The 15,051-nt window shown below is 42.2% G+C and overlaps 1 protein-coding gene across 11 annotated transcripts in view; it reads right to left on the bottom strand.

Moving 5' to 3' along the window:
• The window catches only part of LIMS1 (LIM zinc finger domain containing 1), a 152,937-nt gene that overhangs the window by 28,574 nt on the left and 109,312 nt on the right, over nt 1–15,051 (bottom strand). Inside the window, exon 1 of one of the 11 annotated variants that reach the window (XM_004031589.5) lies at nt 3,476–3,955. The exons of 7 other annotated variants lie outside the window; for them this stretch is intronic. In XM_004031589.5, the coding sequence (XP_004031637.1) occupies nt 3,476–3,657 (182 nt within the window). In that variant the 5' untranslated portion in view covers nt 3,658–3,955. Of the gene's footprint in view, nt 1–3,475; nt 3,956–15,051 lie in introns of those variants that run through there. 3 more of the 11 variants (XM_031008192.3, XM_055378359.2, XM_063695682.1) reach the window with 3 other exon arrangements.

Raw genomic sequence — 15,051 nt, 5'->3', positions numbered from 1 at the left:
ATCAGTAGCCTCACTATGCCTTAAAACACAGAAGGCATTCAATAAATAATCTCAGGCTCTAACCACTGTGCAGTTTGGAAGAAGGAAAGCAACATGGCAGATGGCTGCAGTGGCTCACGCCTGTAATCCCAGGACTTTGGGAGGCTGAGGACAGTGGATTACTTGAGGTCAGGAGTTTGAGACCAGCCTGAACAACATGGTAAAACCTCATCTCTAGTAAAAATTCAAAATTAGCCGGGTGTGGTGGCACATGCCTGTAGTCCCAGCTACTTGGGAGGCTGAGGCAGGAGAATCACTTGAACCTGGGAGGCGGAGGTTGCAGTGAGCCAAGATCTCACCACTGCACTCCAGCCTGGACAACAAGAACAAAACTCCATTTCAAAAAAGAAAAAGGAAAAGCAAAGCAACATGGCTTTGACAGGCATACGATTAGATGAGGATTTCACGTGAAGACCTATTTATTTCTTAAAAGTCCTAGAAATGGAGACGGTCCCCCATGCCAAGCGGTCCTTCAATTTTTGGCAAGTTTATTTTCACAGGCCTACCCAGAGCATGAGCTCTACACCTGTGTGTCTAGTTCCCTGGTATAGCTTCTGACCTTCCAGATATTTAATCAATGTACTTCATGAAGTTATTACCAATGTTCTCCTGAATTTTCACAACCAACTAGTGAGACAGACAGGTAGACAGTCTCCATTCTATAAACAGAGTAACTAACTGCCTTGCCCCTATTGGTTTCCAAGTTTTGCTGTTTCCTTAGCAAAAGTAGTTCCACTTACTTGCTTCACTCCCCTCCACACCTCTGGAAGACAACTTTCCCTTTGCCTTCCTCCCCAAAATGTTTCACAAAACAGTCATCCTGTTTTGTAGCCTTGACATAAATAACTGCGTGCAGACACACCATGTTCATCACTTCAGACCAGTCAAAGCTCAACTTTATTTAACAGGTTTGAATGCAGAATAAAATGTCACAAAAAAAAGGAAGGAAGGGAGAAAGGGAAGCAGCTTCACTGCTCAGTAAACCTGGCCTAAGCCTCATGTTAAAATGAATTTCCATTTTGTCATTTCAAAGTTACTGTGGGTTGGGGAAAAAATCTGTAAAATTCTCATCATCGCCCAGCTTTGCCGTAAGCCAGATGATTGTGGCAGTTTTACAAAACTCTGGAGGGGTTTGTGCTTCTTCCCTCTTTCTGACCAAGTCCACAGGTATTCCTGGATGAAGGAGCACGGTAAGCTCCACATCTGTCTGGTCATTCTCAGTGCTGTTCTCATTATTGTTCTGAGGAAAAAGTATTTTAAACTATTTGGAAACCCTAAGATGCTGCTCAAATATATGGCTCTGTTGTTAATTCTAAACCCTCTCAAAAGATTCACCAAACCTCAACAATCTTAATGGGACTCTAAAAAAGCCCAAAAAGAATATTCTAGAATGTCCTGGATCATTATCACCTAAATCAGTGGTTTTCAAAATGTCAGCGTCACCATGACCCTTTCAGGAGGCAGAAAAGTCCTGTCTTTTCCAACTACATCTCTGTGGGAGGCCACATTTTCTTCATATATTTCATCTAAAACAATAGACTGTAATAGGTTGAATGCAGAAACAAATCTGAGAAACTTTTATTAACAAGATTTGCAAAAATGTAACACAATGCCATCCTTTCCTCTAAGCCTCTTCCATTTTGGAAAACAGTTATTTTTCATGAAAACATTAATATTAACATTTACTATTATTAACACATAATAAGCTTAGTGTTGTTTTTAAATGAATTAATAAGTATTTTAAATTGTTCCCAGTTTCAATTTCTCATATGGCAAATACTGATAAATGAAAGTTCTTTGGGAACCTTAATAGTTTTTAAGAGTGTTAAGAGGCCCTTAGATTAAAATGTTTGATTATCACTGACCAGTTTAAACTCATTATAATATAGATTGTTTCTACTTAAGTTCAAATACTCAAGTAGAATTAGGAAATAGGTAGATACATCATAAAAACAAGCACACAGTTACTTCCCACACACAGGAGAAATCCGCTAGTTTTAGAGGTAATATAATATATATTTTGCGAGAAGTATTCCTTTTCATCACAAGCAGGGGGAAAAAGGAAACAGAAAAATCACCTTGCTGCCCCCTGAACCAGTCAGGCTTCCCTTTCCTCTTTTGCCTTTGACCCTCTGGCACAATGCCTGTTGTTTTTTTTTTTAAATGTTGATTTTATATTTAATACTACAGATGACAGAAATTACTTTAAAAAAGTCATTAGTGACAGATAGCTACCATCAGATTAGTTATAATTAATCAGCTAATTTTTCAGAAAAAGATTTTCACTAAAAAGTGTTGATGACAAGAAATATGTAAGTGGGGGAGTATCTATCTATCTATCTATCTATCTATCTATCTATCTATCTATCTATCTATAGATAGATAGATATTTATATGTAAAAGTCAGGCCAGGCATGACTGATGAAGCTGATCTACTTCCACAAATCAACCTCACACAGCACAACTGATATCTTGCTTTCCATTATTCAAGTATGCAAAACAAATTGTTTGGTCCTAAAATGCAGCAATGTATAAATCCAAAAATCTTCTTGAGAGTTCACCAAGCAGTTAAAATATTGGTTACTGTATTATTACAATTCCCCAGTTACTGTCAAACAGAGCTCTCTGTGAGTTGTGAAGATAAGTGACATCTGTACCACAGAGCACGGATTATGGAAGTAGAGAACCGGGTCAGTTAAATTCTCATTAACTCTTACTTGACAAATTGGGGATATGCAGTAATTCTAAGCTCACAACTTTGAATGAGGTCAATAATCTTGAGCTGGTCTGATGGCTACTCTGCATTTTCTTAAAAAAATGTGTTTGCTAAAACCTATTTAATAATATAAATTAGCCTAGCTTTTTAGAGTTAACAGTATGTTCTATATGTGTATTGAGTTGCTACTTATACGATATATATATTTATTCATTCAATTAAGAAACCCAGTTAGCTTACTTCAAATTGTTGATTATTACACAAAACAAAAATATTTATCTTTACCAACAGTCTGTAATTTGTTTTTTTCACTGTTCCAACCCATCTGCCCCTTATCTTTGGGCCGTTTTAGACTGCAGAATTTTTCTAACGTAATTACTGACAATGACAACACTAAGCCTCCCTTGCGGACGACATGATGAAAATGCAGTTAGTTACCAAGTGATCAGGAACCTACTGAAGACGGGGCCGCCATGCTCTCACAGTGAGGGCAGCACCTCCCTCCCATCTGCATGTCGCTGCATGTCTTACTGACAAGGCAGTCTCCTGTCTCCCTAAACATGCTGCGCTGCGAGCCCCTCGGAGCCCTACCACCCTGGAAAACTCCCACCCAAAGTCCAGTCAATAAAATTGTATGGGCCAGCTCAGGATGGCTCCTGAACAGACACAGCCAAGAACGCTGGACCTGGAAGAGGGCACTCCAGGAGAGGAGACACTCACAATTTTGCATAAAAGTCACAGAACTCCTTGTAGACTTTCACGTCACTGTGCCTGCGCTGCAGTTTGGAAACAGCCCTCTCGTCCTCGGTCCCATTGGCCTCGTGGACACTGTTAAGGGCTGCTCGGGGGATTTCTTCGTTCTCTGGGATAACGCAGGGGCGCGCTCGGCCTGAGAAGGCCATCGTGGGTGCTTGAGAGCTCTGAGCACAGGGACGAGAATGGCAGGACACAGAGCCAGGAGAAACAATATCCAGGCCTCCCTGCTTCCCAGCCAGGGTTACTCCCACTGTTCCCACGCACGTCAGCCTGGCCCGCCAGGGTCACTGCTACTGCTTCACGTTAAGAGCTCAGCAGCACAGTACACAGTTACATGGCAGTCAGGATTTACTGAGGCATTCTGGAAGTTCTAAAAAAACATTCCACAAAGTAGTGACACAGTCTTTGTCAGAGCGGCAGTCCCAGTGGACTATGCTATAAACACTGCACCAGGAGACCGGGGCTACCTTGTAAGCCTCCAAGAGAAAGAAATATCCACACGTGCCTTGCATATTTGCCACAAGACTTCATCAACAATGCCGTGCTTTTCACTCTGGAGGGCATAAGAGGCTTCTGGAGACCTTGTAAAACATCCCCTGACAAGCTCTCCCTGAGGCTGAGGCTGCTGGCACACTCTGAGGAGCATTTGAACCCTGCCTGGACCTGGGCTTCCACAACCCTGGCCATGACTGCCAGCTATGCCCGATGGGTCCCTTCCCCAGGAGGCCATGAGCCCCTAAAACTAAGAGCTATGTTTGACTTCTATCACCTTTGCTACTGGTACATAGTCACAAAGGTACTCAGTCCAATCTCAGCTTCAATGAATGGGCACAAGTGGAAACAGACAAGGGCCGGTGGGTGTTTAGTTATAACTCTTCTACTGGACTCCAGCTAACCTCAAAGCTTAGGTGAGCCGATGTTTCTCAGTCTCTATCATGACTAAGGAAGCTGTTACATACTTTGGCATTCTTGCTATATTCAGTCCACACTCCTGTCTCCTGTGATTGAGTTAGCAATGCGAAAGGAAACTAAATCACTAAGCCAAGGAAAAAGTCAAGCTGGAAACTACATCAGGCAAACTTGCCTCCTGTTTTATTGCTAAATAAGATCGCTACAAAGATAACAACCTACATCCCTCCCTCACCATTTGCCCGCAAGAAAACTCCTTATGGAAAAAGGACAGACACAACTCAAAGTCATCCCTTTGAGGCTCACCTGAGACAAATGCATAACTGATTGCTTCCTCTACCCTATTGTTCATGTAAAAATGTAGGTTCACTGAGCCAGACACAATTGTGTATTCATCGGAAGGCTGATCAAGGACTCAAAAGAATGCAACTTTTTGTCTCTTATCTACTTCTGGCCTGGAAACCCCCTACTTCGAATTGTTCCACCTTACTGGACTGAACCAATGTACATCTTACATATATTGATTGATGTCTCATGTCTCCCTGAAATGTATAAAAGCAAGCTGTACCCCGACCACCCCGGGGCGCATGTTGTCAGGACCTCCTGAGGCTGTGTCATGGGTGCGTCATTAACTTTGGCAAAATACACGTTCTAAATTGAGTAAGACTTGTCTCATATACTTTTTGGTTTACAGCAATGATGACAATCATGATGTAGCACTAGAGACAACTAAAGGGCTCAGAATCTTTCTCACGTCCCCGTCCTCTCAGGGCAGTGTGCCACCCACCAAAACCAAGAGACTGTGAAATAAAATCTACAGAACAGGCACAAGGCACACTGATGGACAGTCACGGAACCAGCAGCGACAAACAAAATGCAGCCAGAGACACCAAGTAACAACCATAAATAATGATATCCAAGAGTCAGTGAGTGCTTCCTATCACATCCCTTAATCCTTCCCACGGCTTCTGAGATAGGTGTTAGTTACAAATGAAGAAACTGAGGCACAAAGAGACTGAATAACTACTAAGGAGGTGGTGGAGTCAAGATTTAAACCTAGGCACTCTGAGTCCAGAGCCTATGTTGTTAATCCCTATGTGAGAAAATGTTAAACATAATTACTGGGAAGCACAATGGTTAGCCAGAAAAGAGGAGGGAGTGGGTACCAGATAGGACTGGAAGCAGGGGACCAAGTCTTTCTACTTTGAACCCTACAAATCTCAGAGGATAGGTTAAGAACTCAAAGGCTGTGGGCTACAGATCCTGCCCAGGCCCAAAGCCTATGGCTCATGAAACAAGGGAACCACCATATTTAAATAAGAAAGGAACAACCTCATGGTTTAAAATTTTTCCTTTCAATTTATCTACATTTCCTAATTTTTTAGGTTTCTTTTTTACAATGACCATGTGAAACAGTGAGGAGGCAGGGAGGGAGGGAAAGAAAGAGACAGACAGACAGATGGATGAGGACAGAGGCAGGCTGACTCAGACCACAAATTTAATGCATCCGGTGGGGGTGGCATGGTAGGAGGCAGGAAGCCACGTGAGCTTTCTGCTCAGAATTCTCCCTCACAGTCTCCCCAGTGCTCACATCTTACGTGACTACAGTACAGGAGCAAAACCAGGAACCTGACATTGCAACAATGCATGTGTGCGGGTCTCTGTCATTTCATCACATGGGCAGCTTCCTGTAACAACAGCCTCTATCAAGTTACAGGACTATTCCATCACCACAGACTTCTCTTTCATGTTATCTCTGACCATCACATACCTCTGCACACTCCAACGCTCCTAACCTCTGGCAACCACTCATGTGTTTTTCATTTATATGATTCTGTTATTTAAAGAATGTTACCAAATGGAATCGTTCATATGACATCTTAAGGCTTTTCATTCAGCACAATGCCCTGAGACCAATCCAAGTTGCTCCACATGTCCACAGTTTGCTCTTGTTTACTGCCAAGTAGTATTCCATGACATGGATGCATAGTTTGTTTCACTGTTCACCCGCTGAAGGGCATTTAAGTACTTTCCTTCCAATTTGTGGCACTGTGAATGAAACTATAGAAATTTCTGTATTGAATATATTTTTATTTCTCTGGGATAAATACCCAACAGTAAAATTGCTGAGCTGTATGGTAAGTGAATGCTTAGGTTTTAAAGAAACTGCCTGTGATATTTTGACTTTTAATAATAAATCTATTCTTGGTCTCCGCCCCCATTTCCTGGCACAGGACTCCTAAAACTCTTGGACTCTCTGAACTGGTAAGTGTCTTTTGTAGGCTAATGTGACAGGTGTCGGGGTGGCTGCTGGAGAATCAACCATGCAATAAGAAGGCTTCAACTTTCAGCTCCAGCCCCAACCCCTTGGAAGGGAGAGGAGCTGTGGTCAATGATCAAATCAATCATGCCTATGAAAAAAAGCCTCCATAAAAATTCAATAGGACAGTTTAGGGGAACTTCTGGGTTGCTGAACATATGGAGGTGCTGGGAGGGTGGCGCTCCCAGAGGAGAGAAGCTCTGCTCTGTTTCCCCACACCTTGCCCCATTATCTCTTCCATCTGGCTGTTCTTAAGTTATGCTATGTAAGGATTACTACGGGGAAGCAGATAGAGATCTTTCCTTTTATCTGGTTTCCTCTACTTACATCTGTGACTATTTTAATGAGGGTGGTTGGCACACAGTAACCCTAAATAGAACTCTTCAATAGAGGTCACCTTAACATGACCTGGTTTTATGATCAAAGGTACCATATACTATGAAGATATTTTTAAACTGTTTAATCAATCAATGTAACATTTTATATGAATGTAAAACAGGTTTGTGGATCTGTTCCTTTGTTTACAATTTTGCTAGATCTCATTCTCTCCTCTTGGCCTTTCTTTCAATCAGGAATATCCTACTGGGAGTTGGGAGGGAAAAGAGAAGCTGACGTTCTGAAGGAAGAAAAGGTGCAGCAAGAAAGCTAGATTGTCTTCTATCACACTCTATAGATCACCTTCCCATTAGCCTCTCCCTAGGAACTGACGACCCAACCAGTTGATTCTCAGCATAAATAATACAAGGCAAAGAAATTCTCTGCACATTACCCAAGCTACTTACACTGAAACAACAAAGGAACTAATGTGGGGGTTAAAGCCAAGCAGGAGGCTCAGACATGTCCTCCACTGCAATGGTGGGAGTAAACAGGCCCCGGGGTTTCAGGAGCTGGTGACAGCACTGATGGGCTGCCCTTCCTTTAGCAGCCCATTTTGGCATTCTGGTAAAGTCTATTTCTTCTAGAAAAATAGTTGTTCGCATTATTCCATTGTTGGCTTTACATCATTCCTGGACATATGGAACTTTTACTATGAGCCCATGATGCAATAGGCCCAATGTGGTGCCTAAGAAGTATCCAGCCCACCATCAGTAGAAGATACTACAATCTGCTGAATGAATGAATGAATGAATAAATAAATAAAAGTCATAGCCTCTGCTTCTATGACTATACAGTACATAGTTTGGTGCCCAGTGCTGAGTGAAGAAGGTTGTTTGTATGTCGTGAATAAGGATCTGTAACAGTGTGGCCATAGAATGTTTAGGTGGTGGTCAGGTGCAGTGGCTCACGCCTGTAATCCCTGCACTTTGGGAGGCCGAGGCGAGTGGATCACCTGAGGTCAGGAGTTTGAGATTTGGCCAGGAGCCTGGCCAACATGATGAAACCCTGTCTCTACTAAAAACACAAAACATTAGCTGGCGTGGTGGTGGGCACCTGTAATCCCAGCTACTCAGGAGGCTGAGGCAGGAGAATCGCCTGAACCTAGGAGGCAGAGGCTGCAGTGAGCCGAGATTGTGCAACTGCACTCAAGCCTGGGCAACAAGAGCAAAACTCCGTCTCGAAAGAAAAAAAAAAAAAAAAGAAAAGAAAGTTTAGGCGGCACACAATTCTCCCAAAAAGACTACCTGCAGTCACTTATCTTATTTAGCTACAACAGAGTAAAGCTAAAAGAAATATGTTATTTTTTCAAGAGGACAAGGGAGTGGTTTAATTCCGAATAAACACCATAGCTCAACTTTTATATTCAGGCATTTTGATACTGTTAAATCATTTTCAGGAATTAATAATGTCACTCTAAGAAAAGCAAACAAATTTGACTGAAACTACTACTGCCACGGCAGTGGCATCAGAATAGCCATTGAAGTAGGGTGGGAGGCTGTTGTTTGAAAATACCAAAAAAGTCAGATTCGTCTGAATAGCAGGTCTGCTAGGTGGCTTTTGGTGAAGAATTAGGATTGTGCGAGGTCCTCAATTCCCTAAGGGCGTTTTTCTTTTTTTTAATGTTGAAAGTATTTATTTTATTATACTTCAAGTTCGAGGTAGGTACATGTGCAGAACGTGCAGGTTTGTTACATAGGTATACATGTGCCATGGTGGTTTGCTGCACCCATCAACCTGTCATCTACATTAGGTATTTCTTCTAATGCTATCCCTTCCCTATCCCCCACCCACCGACAGGCCCCGGTGTGTGATGTTCCCCTCCCTGTGTCCATGTGTTCTCACTGTTCAACTCCCACTTATGAGAACATGCAGTGTTTGGTTTTTTGTTCTCGTGTTAGTTTGCTGAGAATGATGGTTTCCAGCGTCATCCATGTCCCTGCAAAGGACATGAACTCATCCTTTTTTATGGCTGCATAATATCCTATGGTGTATATATGCTACATTTTCTTTATCCAGTCTATGATTGATAGGCATCTGGTGTGGTTCCAAGTCTTTGCTATTGTGAACAGTGTTGCAATAAACATACATGTGCATGTGTCTTTATAGAATGATTTATAATCCTTTGGGTATATACCCAGTAATGGGATTGCTGGGTCAAATGGTATTTCTAGTTCTAGATCCTTGAGGAATCGGCACACTGTCTTCCATAATGGTTGAACTAATATACACTCCCACCAACAGTGTAAAAGTGTTCCTATTTCTCCACATCCACTCCAGCATCTGTTGTTTCCTGACTTTTTAATGATCGCTATTCTAACTGGTGTGAGATGGTATCTCATTGTGGTTTTGATTTGCATTTCTCTAATGATCAGTGATGATGAGCTGTTTTTCATGTCTGTTGGCTGCATAAATATCTTCTTTTGAGAAGTGTCTGTTCATATCCTTTGCCCACTTTTTGATGGGGTTGTTTTTTTCTTGTAAATTTGTTTTAGTTCTTTATAGATTCTGGATATTAGCCCTTTGTCAGATGAGTAGATTGGAAAAATTTTCTCCCATTCTGTAGGTTGTCTGTTCACTCTGATGATTGTTTCTTCTGCTGTGCAGAAGCTCTTTAGTTTAGTCAGATCCTGTTTGTCAATTTTGGCTTTTGCTGCCATTGGTGTTGGTGTTTTAGACATGAAGTCCTTGCCCATGCCTATGTCCTGAATGGTATTGCCTAGGTTTTCTTCTAGGGTTTTCATGGTTTTATGTCTTACATTTAAATCTTTAATCCATCTTCAGTTAATTTTTGTATAAGGTGTAAGGAAGGGATCTAGTTTCAGCTTTCTGCATATGGCTAGCCAGTTTTCCCAACACCATTTATTAAATAGGGAAACCTTTCCCCATTGCTTGTTTTTGTCAGGTTTGTCAAAGATCAGATGGTTGTAGATGTGTGGCGTTATTTCTGAGGCTTCTGTTCTGTTCCATTGGTCTATATATCTGTTTTGGTATAAGTACCACGCTGTTTTTGTAGTAACAAAACAGCCTTGTAGTAACACAGTAGCCTTCTAGTATACTTTGAAGTCAGGTAGCGTGATGCCTCCAGCTTTGTTCTTTTTGGTTAGGATTGTCTTGGCTATGCAGGCTCTTTTTTGGTTCCATGTGAAATTCAAAGTAGTTTTTTCCAATTCTGTGAAGAAAGTCAATAGTAGCTTGATGGGGACAGCATTGAATCTATAAATTAGTTTGGGCAGTATAGCCCAAAATTGATTCTTCCTATCCATGAGCATGGAATATTTTTCCATTTGTTTGTGTCCTCTCTTATTTCCTTGAGCAGTGGTTTGTAGTTCTCCTTGAAGAGGTCCTTCACATCCCTTGTAAGTTGTATTCCTAGGTATTTTATTCTCTTAGTAACAACTGTGAATGGGAGTTTACTCATGATTTGGCTCTCCGTTTGTCTGTTATTGGTGTATAGGAATGCCTGTGATTTTTGCACATTGATTTTGTATCTGGAGAATTTGCTGAATTTGCTTATCAGCTTAAGGAGATTCTGGGCTGACACGATGGGGTTTTCTAAACATACAATCATGTCATCTGCAAATAGAGACAATTTGACTTGCTCTTTTCCTAACTGAATACCCTTTATTTCTTTCTCTTGCCTGATTGCCCTGGCCAGAACTTCTAATACTATGTTGAATAGGAGTGGTAAGAGAGGGCATCCTTGTCTTGTGCTGGTTTTTTAAAGGGATTGCTTCCAGTTTTTGCCCATTCAGTATGCTATTGGCTGTGGGTTTGCCATAAATAGCTCTTATTATTTTGAGATACGTTCCATCAATGCCTAGTTTATTGAGAGTTTTTAGTATGAAGCACTGTTGAATTTTGTCGAGGCCTTTTGTGCATCTATTGAGATAATCATGTGGTTTTTGTCATTGGTTCTGTTTATGTGATGGATTACGTTTATTGATTTGCGTATGTTGAATGAGCCTTGTATCCCAGGGATGAAGCCGACTTGACTGAGGTGGATAAGCTTTTTGATATGCTGCTGGATTCGGTTTGCTAGTATTTTATTGAGGATTTTCGCATTGATGTTCATCAGGGATACTGGCCTGAAATTTTCTTTTTTTGTTGTGTCTCTGCCAGGTTTTGGTATCAGGATGATGCTGGCCTCATAAAATGAGTTAGGGAGGAGTCCCTTTTTTTCTATTGTTTGGAATAGTTTCAGAAGGAATGGTACCAGCTCCTCTTTGTACCTCTGGGAGAATTCAGCTGTGAATCCATCCAGTCCTGGACTTTTTTTGGTTGGTAGGCTATTACTTGCTGCCTCAATTTCAGAACTTGTTATTGGTCTATTTAGGGATTTGACTTCTTCTTGGTTTAGTCTTGGGAGGGTGTACATGTCCAGCGATTTATCCATTTCTTCTAGATTTTCTGGTTTATTTGTGTAGAGGTGTTTACAGTATTCTCTGATGGTAGTTTGTATTTTTGTGGGATCAGTGGTGATATCCCCTTTATCATTTTTTATTGCATCTATTTGATTCTTCTCTCTTTTCTTCTTTATTATTCTCACTAGTGGTCTATCTATTTTGTTGATCTTTTCAAAAAACCAGCTCCTGGGCCGGGCGCGGTGACTCACGCCTGTAATCCCAGCACTTTGGGAGGCCGAGGTGGGCGGATCACGAGATCAGGAGATCGAGACCATCCTGGCTAGCGTGGTGAAACCCTGCCTCTACTAAAAATACAAAAAATTAGCCAGGTGTGTTGGCAGGCGCCTGTAGTCCCAGCTACTCATAGTCCCAGCTACTCAGGAGGCTGAGGCAGGAGAATGGAATGAACTCGGGAGGCGGAGCTTGCAGTGAGCCGAGATCGCACCACTGCATTCCAGCCTGGCGACAGAGCCAGACTCCGTCTCAAAACAAAACAAAACAAAACCCCAGCTCCTGGATTCATTTATTTTTTAAAGGGTTTTTCGTGTATCTATCTCCTTTTCTGCTCTGATCTTAGTTACTTCTTGTCTTCTGCTAGCTTTTGAATTTGTTTGTTCTTGCTTCTCTAGTTCTTTTAATTGTGATGTTAGGGTGTCGATTTTAGATCTTTCCTGCTTTCTCTTGTGGGCATTTAGTGCTATAAATTTCCCTCTACACACTGCTTTAAATGTGTCCCAGAGATTCTGGTACGTTGTGTCTTTGTTCTCATTGGTTTCAAATAACATCTTTATTTCTGCCCTCATTTCGTTATTTACCCAGTAGTCATTCAGGAGCAGGTTGTTCAGTTTCAACATAGTTGTGTGGTTTTGAGTGAGTTTCTTAGTCCTGAGTTCTACTTTGATTGCACTGTGGTCTGAGAGACCATTATGATTTCCATTCTTTTGCATTTGCTGAGGAGTGTTTTACTTCCAATTATGTGATCAATTTTAGAATAAGTGCTATGTGGTGCTGAGAAGAGTGTATATTCTGTTGATTTGTGGTGAAGAGTTCTATTAGGTCTGCTTGGTCCAGAGCTAAGTTCAAGTCCTGGATATCCTTGTTAACTTTCTGTCTCATTGATCTAATATTGACAGTGGGGTGTTAAAGTCTCCCACTATTATTGTGTGGGAGTCTAAGTCTCTTTGTAGGTCTCTAAGAACATGCGTTATGAATCTGGGTGCTCCTGTATTGGGTGCATATATATTTAGGACAGTTAGCTCTTCTTGTTGCACTGATCCCTCTACCATTATGTAATGCCCTTCTTTGTCTCTTGATCTTTGTAGTTTAAAGGCTGTTTTAGCAGAGACTAGGATTGCAACCCCTGGGTTTTTTTTTTTTTTGCTTTCCATTTGCTTGGTAAATTTTCCTCCATCCCTTTATTTTGAGCCTATGTGTGTCTCTCCATGTGGGATGGGTCTCCTGAATACAGCACACTGATGGGTCTTGACTCTTCATCCAATTTGCCAGTCTGTGTCTTTTAATTAGGGCATTTAGCCCATTTACATTTAAGGTTAATATTGTTATGTGTGAATTTCATCCTGCCAATATGATGCTAGCTGTTATTTTGGCCCGTTAGTTGATGCAGTTTCTTCACAGCATTGATAGTCTTTACAATTTGGTTAGTTTTTGCAGTGGCTCGTACCGGTTGTTCCTTTCCATGTTTAGTGCTTCCTTCAGGAGTTCTTGTAAGGCATGCCTGTTGGTGACAAACTGTCTCAGCATTTCCTTGTCTGTGAAGGATTTTATTTCTCCTTCGCTTATGAAGCTTTGTTTGGCTGGATATGAAATTCTGGATTGAAACTTCTTTCCTTTAAGAATGTTGAATATTGGCCCCCACTCTCTTCTGGCTTGTAGGGTTTCTGCCGAGATCCGCTGTTAGTCTGATGGGCTTCCCTTTATGGGTAACCCAACCTTTCTCTCTGGTTGCCCTTAACATTCTTTCCTTCATTTCAACCTTGGTGATCTGAAAATTATGTGTCCTGGCGTTGCTTTTCTCAAGGAGTATCTTTCTGGTGTCCCATTTCCTTAATTTGAATGTTGGCCTGCCTTGCTAGGTTGGGGAAGTTCTCCTAGATAATATCCTGAGGAATGTTTTCCAACTTGGTTCCATTCTCCCCGTCACTTTCAGGTATACCAATCAAACAAAGATCTGGTCTTTTCACATAGTCCCATATTTCTTGGAGGCTTTGTTCATTTCTTTTCACTTTTTTCCCTCTAATCTTGTCTTCACGCTTTATTTCATTGAGTTGATCTTCAATCTCTGATATCCTTTCTTCTGCTTGATCGACTCGGCTGTTGATACTTGTGTGTGCTTCATGAAGTTCTTGTACTGTGTTTTTCAGCTCCATCAGACCATTTATGTTCTTCTCTAAACTGGTTATTCTAGTTAGCAATTCATCTAACCTTTTTTCAGCGTTCTTAACTTCCTTGCATTGGGTTAGCACATGTTCCTTTAGCTCGGAGGAGTTTGTTATTACCTACCTTCTGAAGCCTACTCCTGTCATTCGTCAAACTCATTCTCCTTCCAGTTTCGCTCCCTTGCTGGCAAGGAGTTGTGATCCTTTGGAGGAGAAGAGGTGTTCTGGTTTTTGGAATTTTCAGCCTTTTTGTGCTGGTTTCTCCCCATCTTCGTGGATTTATGTACCTTTGGTCTTTGAAGTTGGTGACCTTCGGATGGGGTCTCTGAGTGGACGTCATTTTTTGTTGATGTTGATGCTATGCCTTTCTGTTTGTTAGTTTTCCTTCTAACAGTCAGGCCCCTCTGCTGCAGGTCTGCTGGAGTCTGCTGGAGGTCCGCTCCAGACCCTGTTTGCCTGGGTATCACTGGCGGGGGCTGCAGGCTGTTGTTCCTTCCTCTGGATGCCTCATTCCAGAGGGGTACCCACCAGATGCCAGCCAGAGCTCCCCTGTATGAGGTATCTGTTGGCCCCTACTAGGAGGTGTCTCCCAGTTAGGATACATGGGGGTCAGGGACCCACTTGAGGAGGCAGGCTGTCCCTTATCAGAGCTTGAACGCTGTGCTGGGAGATATGCTGCTCTCTTCAGAGCTGCCAGTTAGGGACAGCTGAAGCTGTGCCCACAACCACCCCTTCCCCTAGGTGCTCTGTCCCGGGAGGTGACGGTTTTATCTGTAAGTCCCTGACTGGGGTTGCTGCCTTTTTTTCAGAGATGCCCTACCCAGAGAGGAGGGAATCTAGAGAGGCAGTCTGCGGGTAGCAACCCTGCTGAAATGCAGTGGGCTCCACCCAGTTCGAACTTCCCAGCGGCTTTGTTTACACTGTGAGGGTAAAACCATCTACTCAAGCCTTAGCAATGGCAGACGCCCCTCCCCCAACCAAGCTTGAGCATCCCAGGTCGAGCTCAGTCTGCTATACTAGCACAAGAATTTCAATCCAGTGGATCTTAGCTCGCTTGGCTCCGTGGGGGTGGGACCCACCAGGCCAGACCTCTTGGCTCCCTGGCTTCAGCCCCCTTTCCAGGGGAGTGAATGT

This window comes from Gorilla gorilla, chromosome 12, assembly GCF_029281585.2.
Source record: "Gorilla gorilla gorilla isolate KB3781 chromosome 12, NHGRI_mGorGor1-v2.1_pri, whole genome shotgun sequence".
Classification (NCBI taxonomy): domain Eukaryota; kingdom Metazoa; phylum Chordata; class Mammalia; order Primates; family Hominidae; genus Gorilla; species Gorilla gorilla.
The sequence above is the reverse complement of the archived record's forward strand: the minus strand, read 5'-3'. Positions and strand labels throughout refer to the sequence as shown.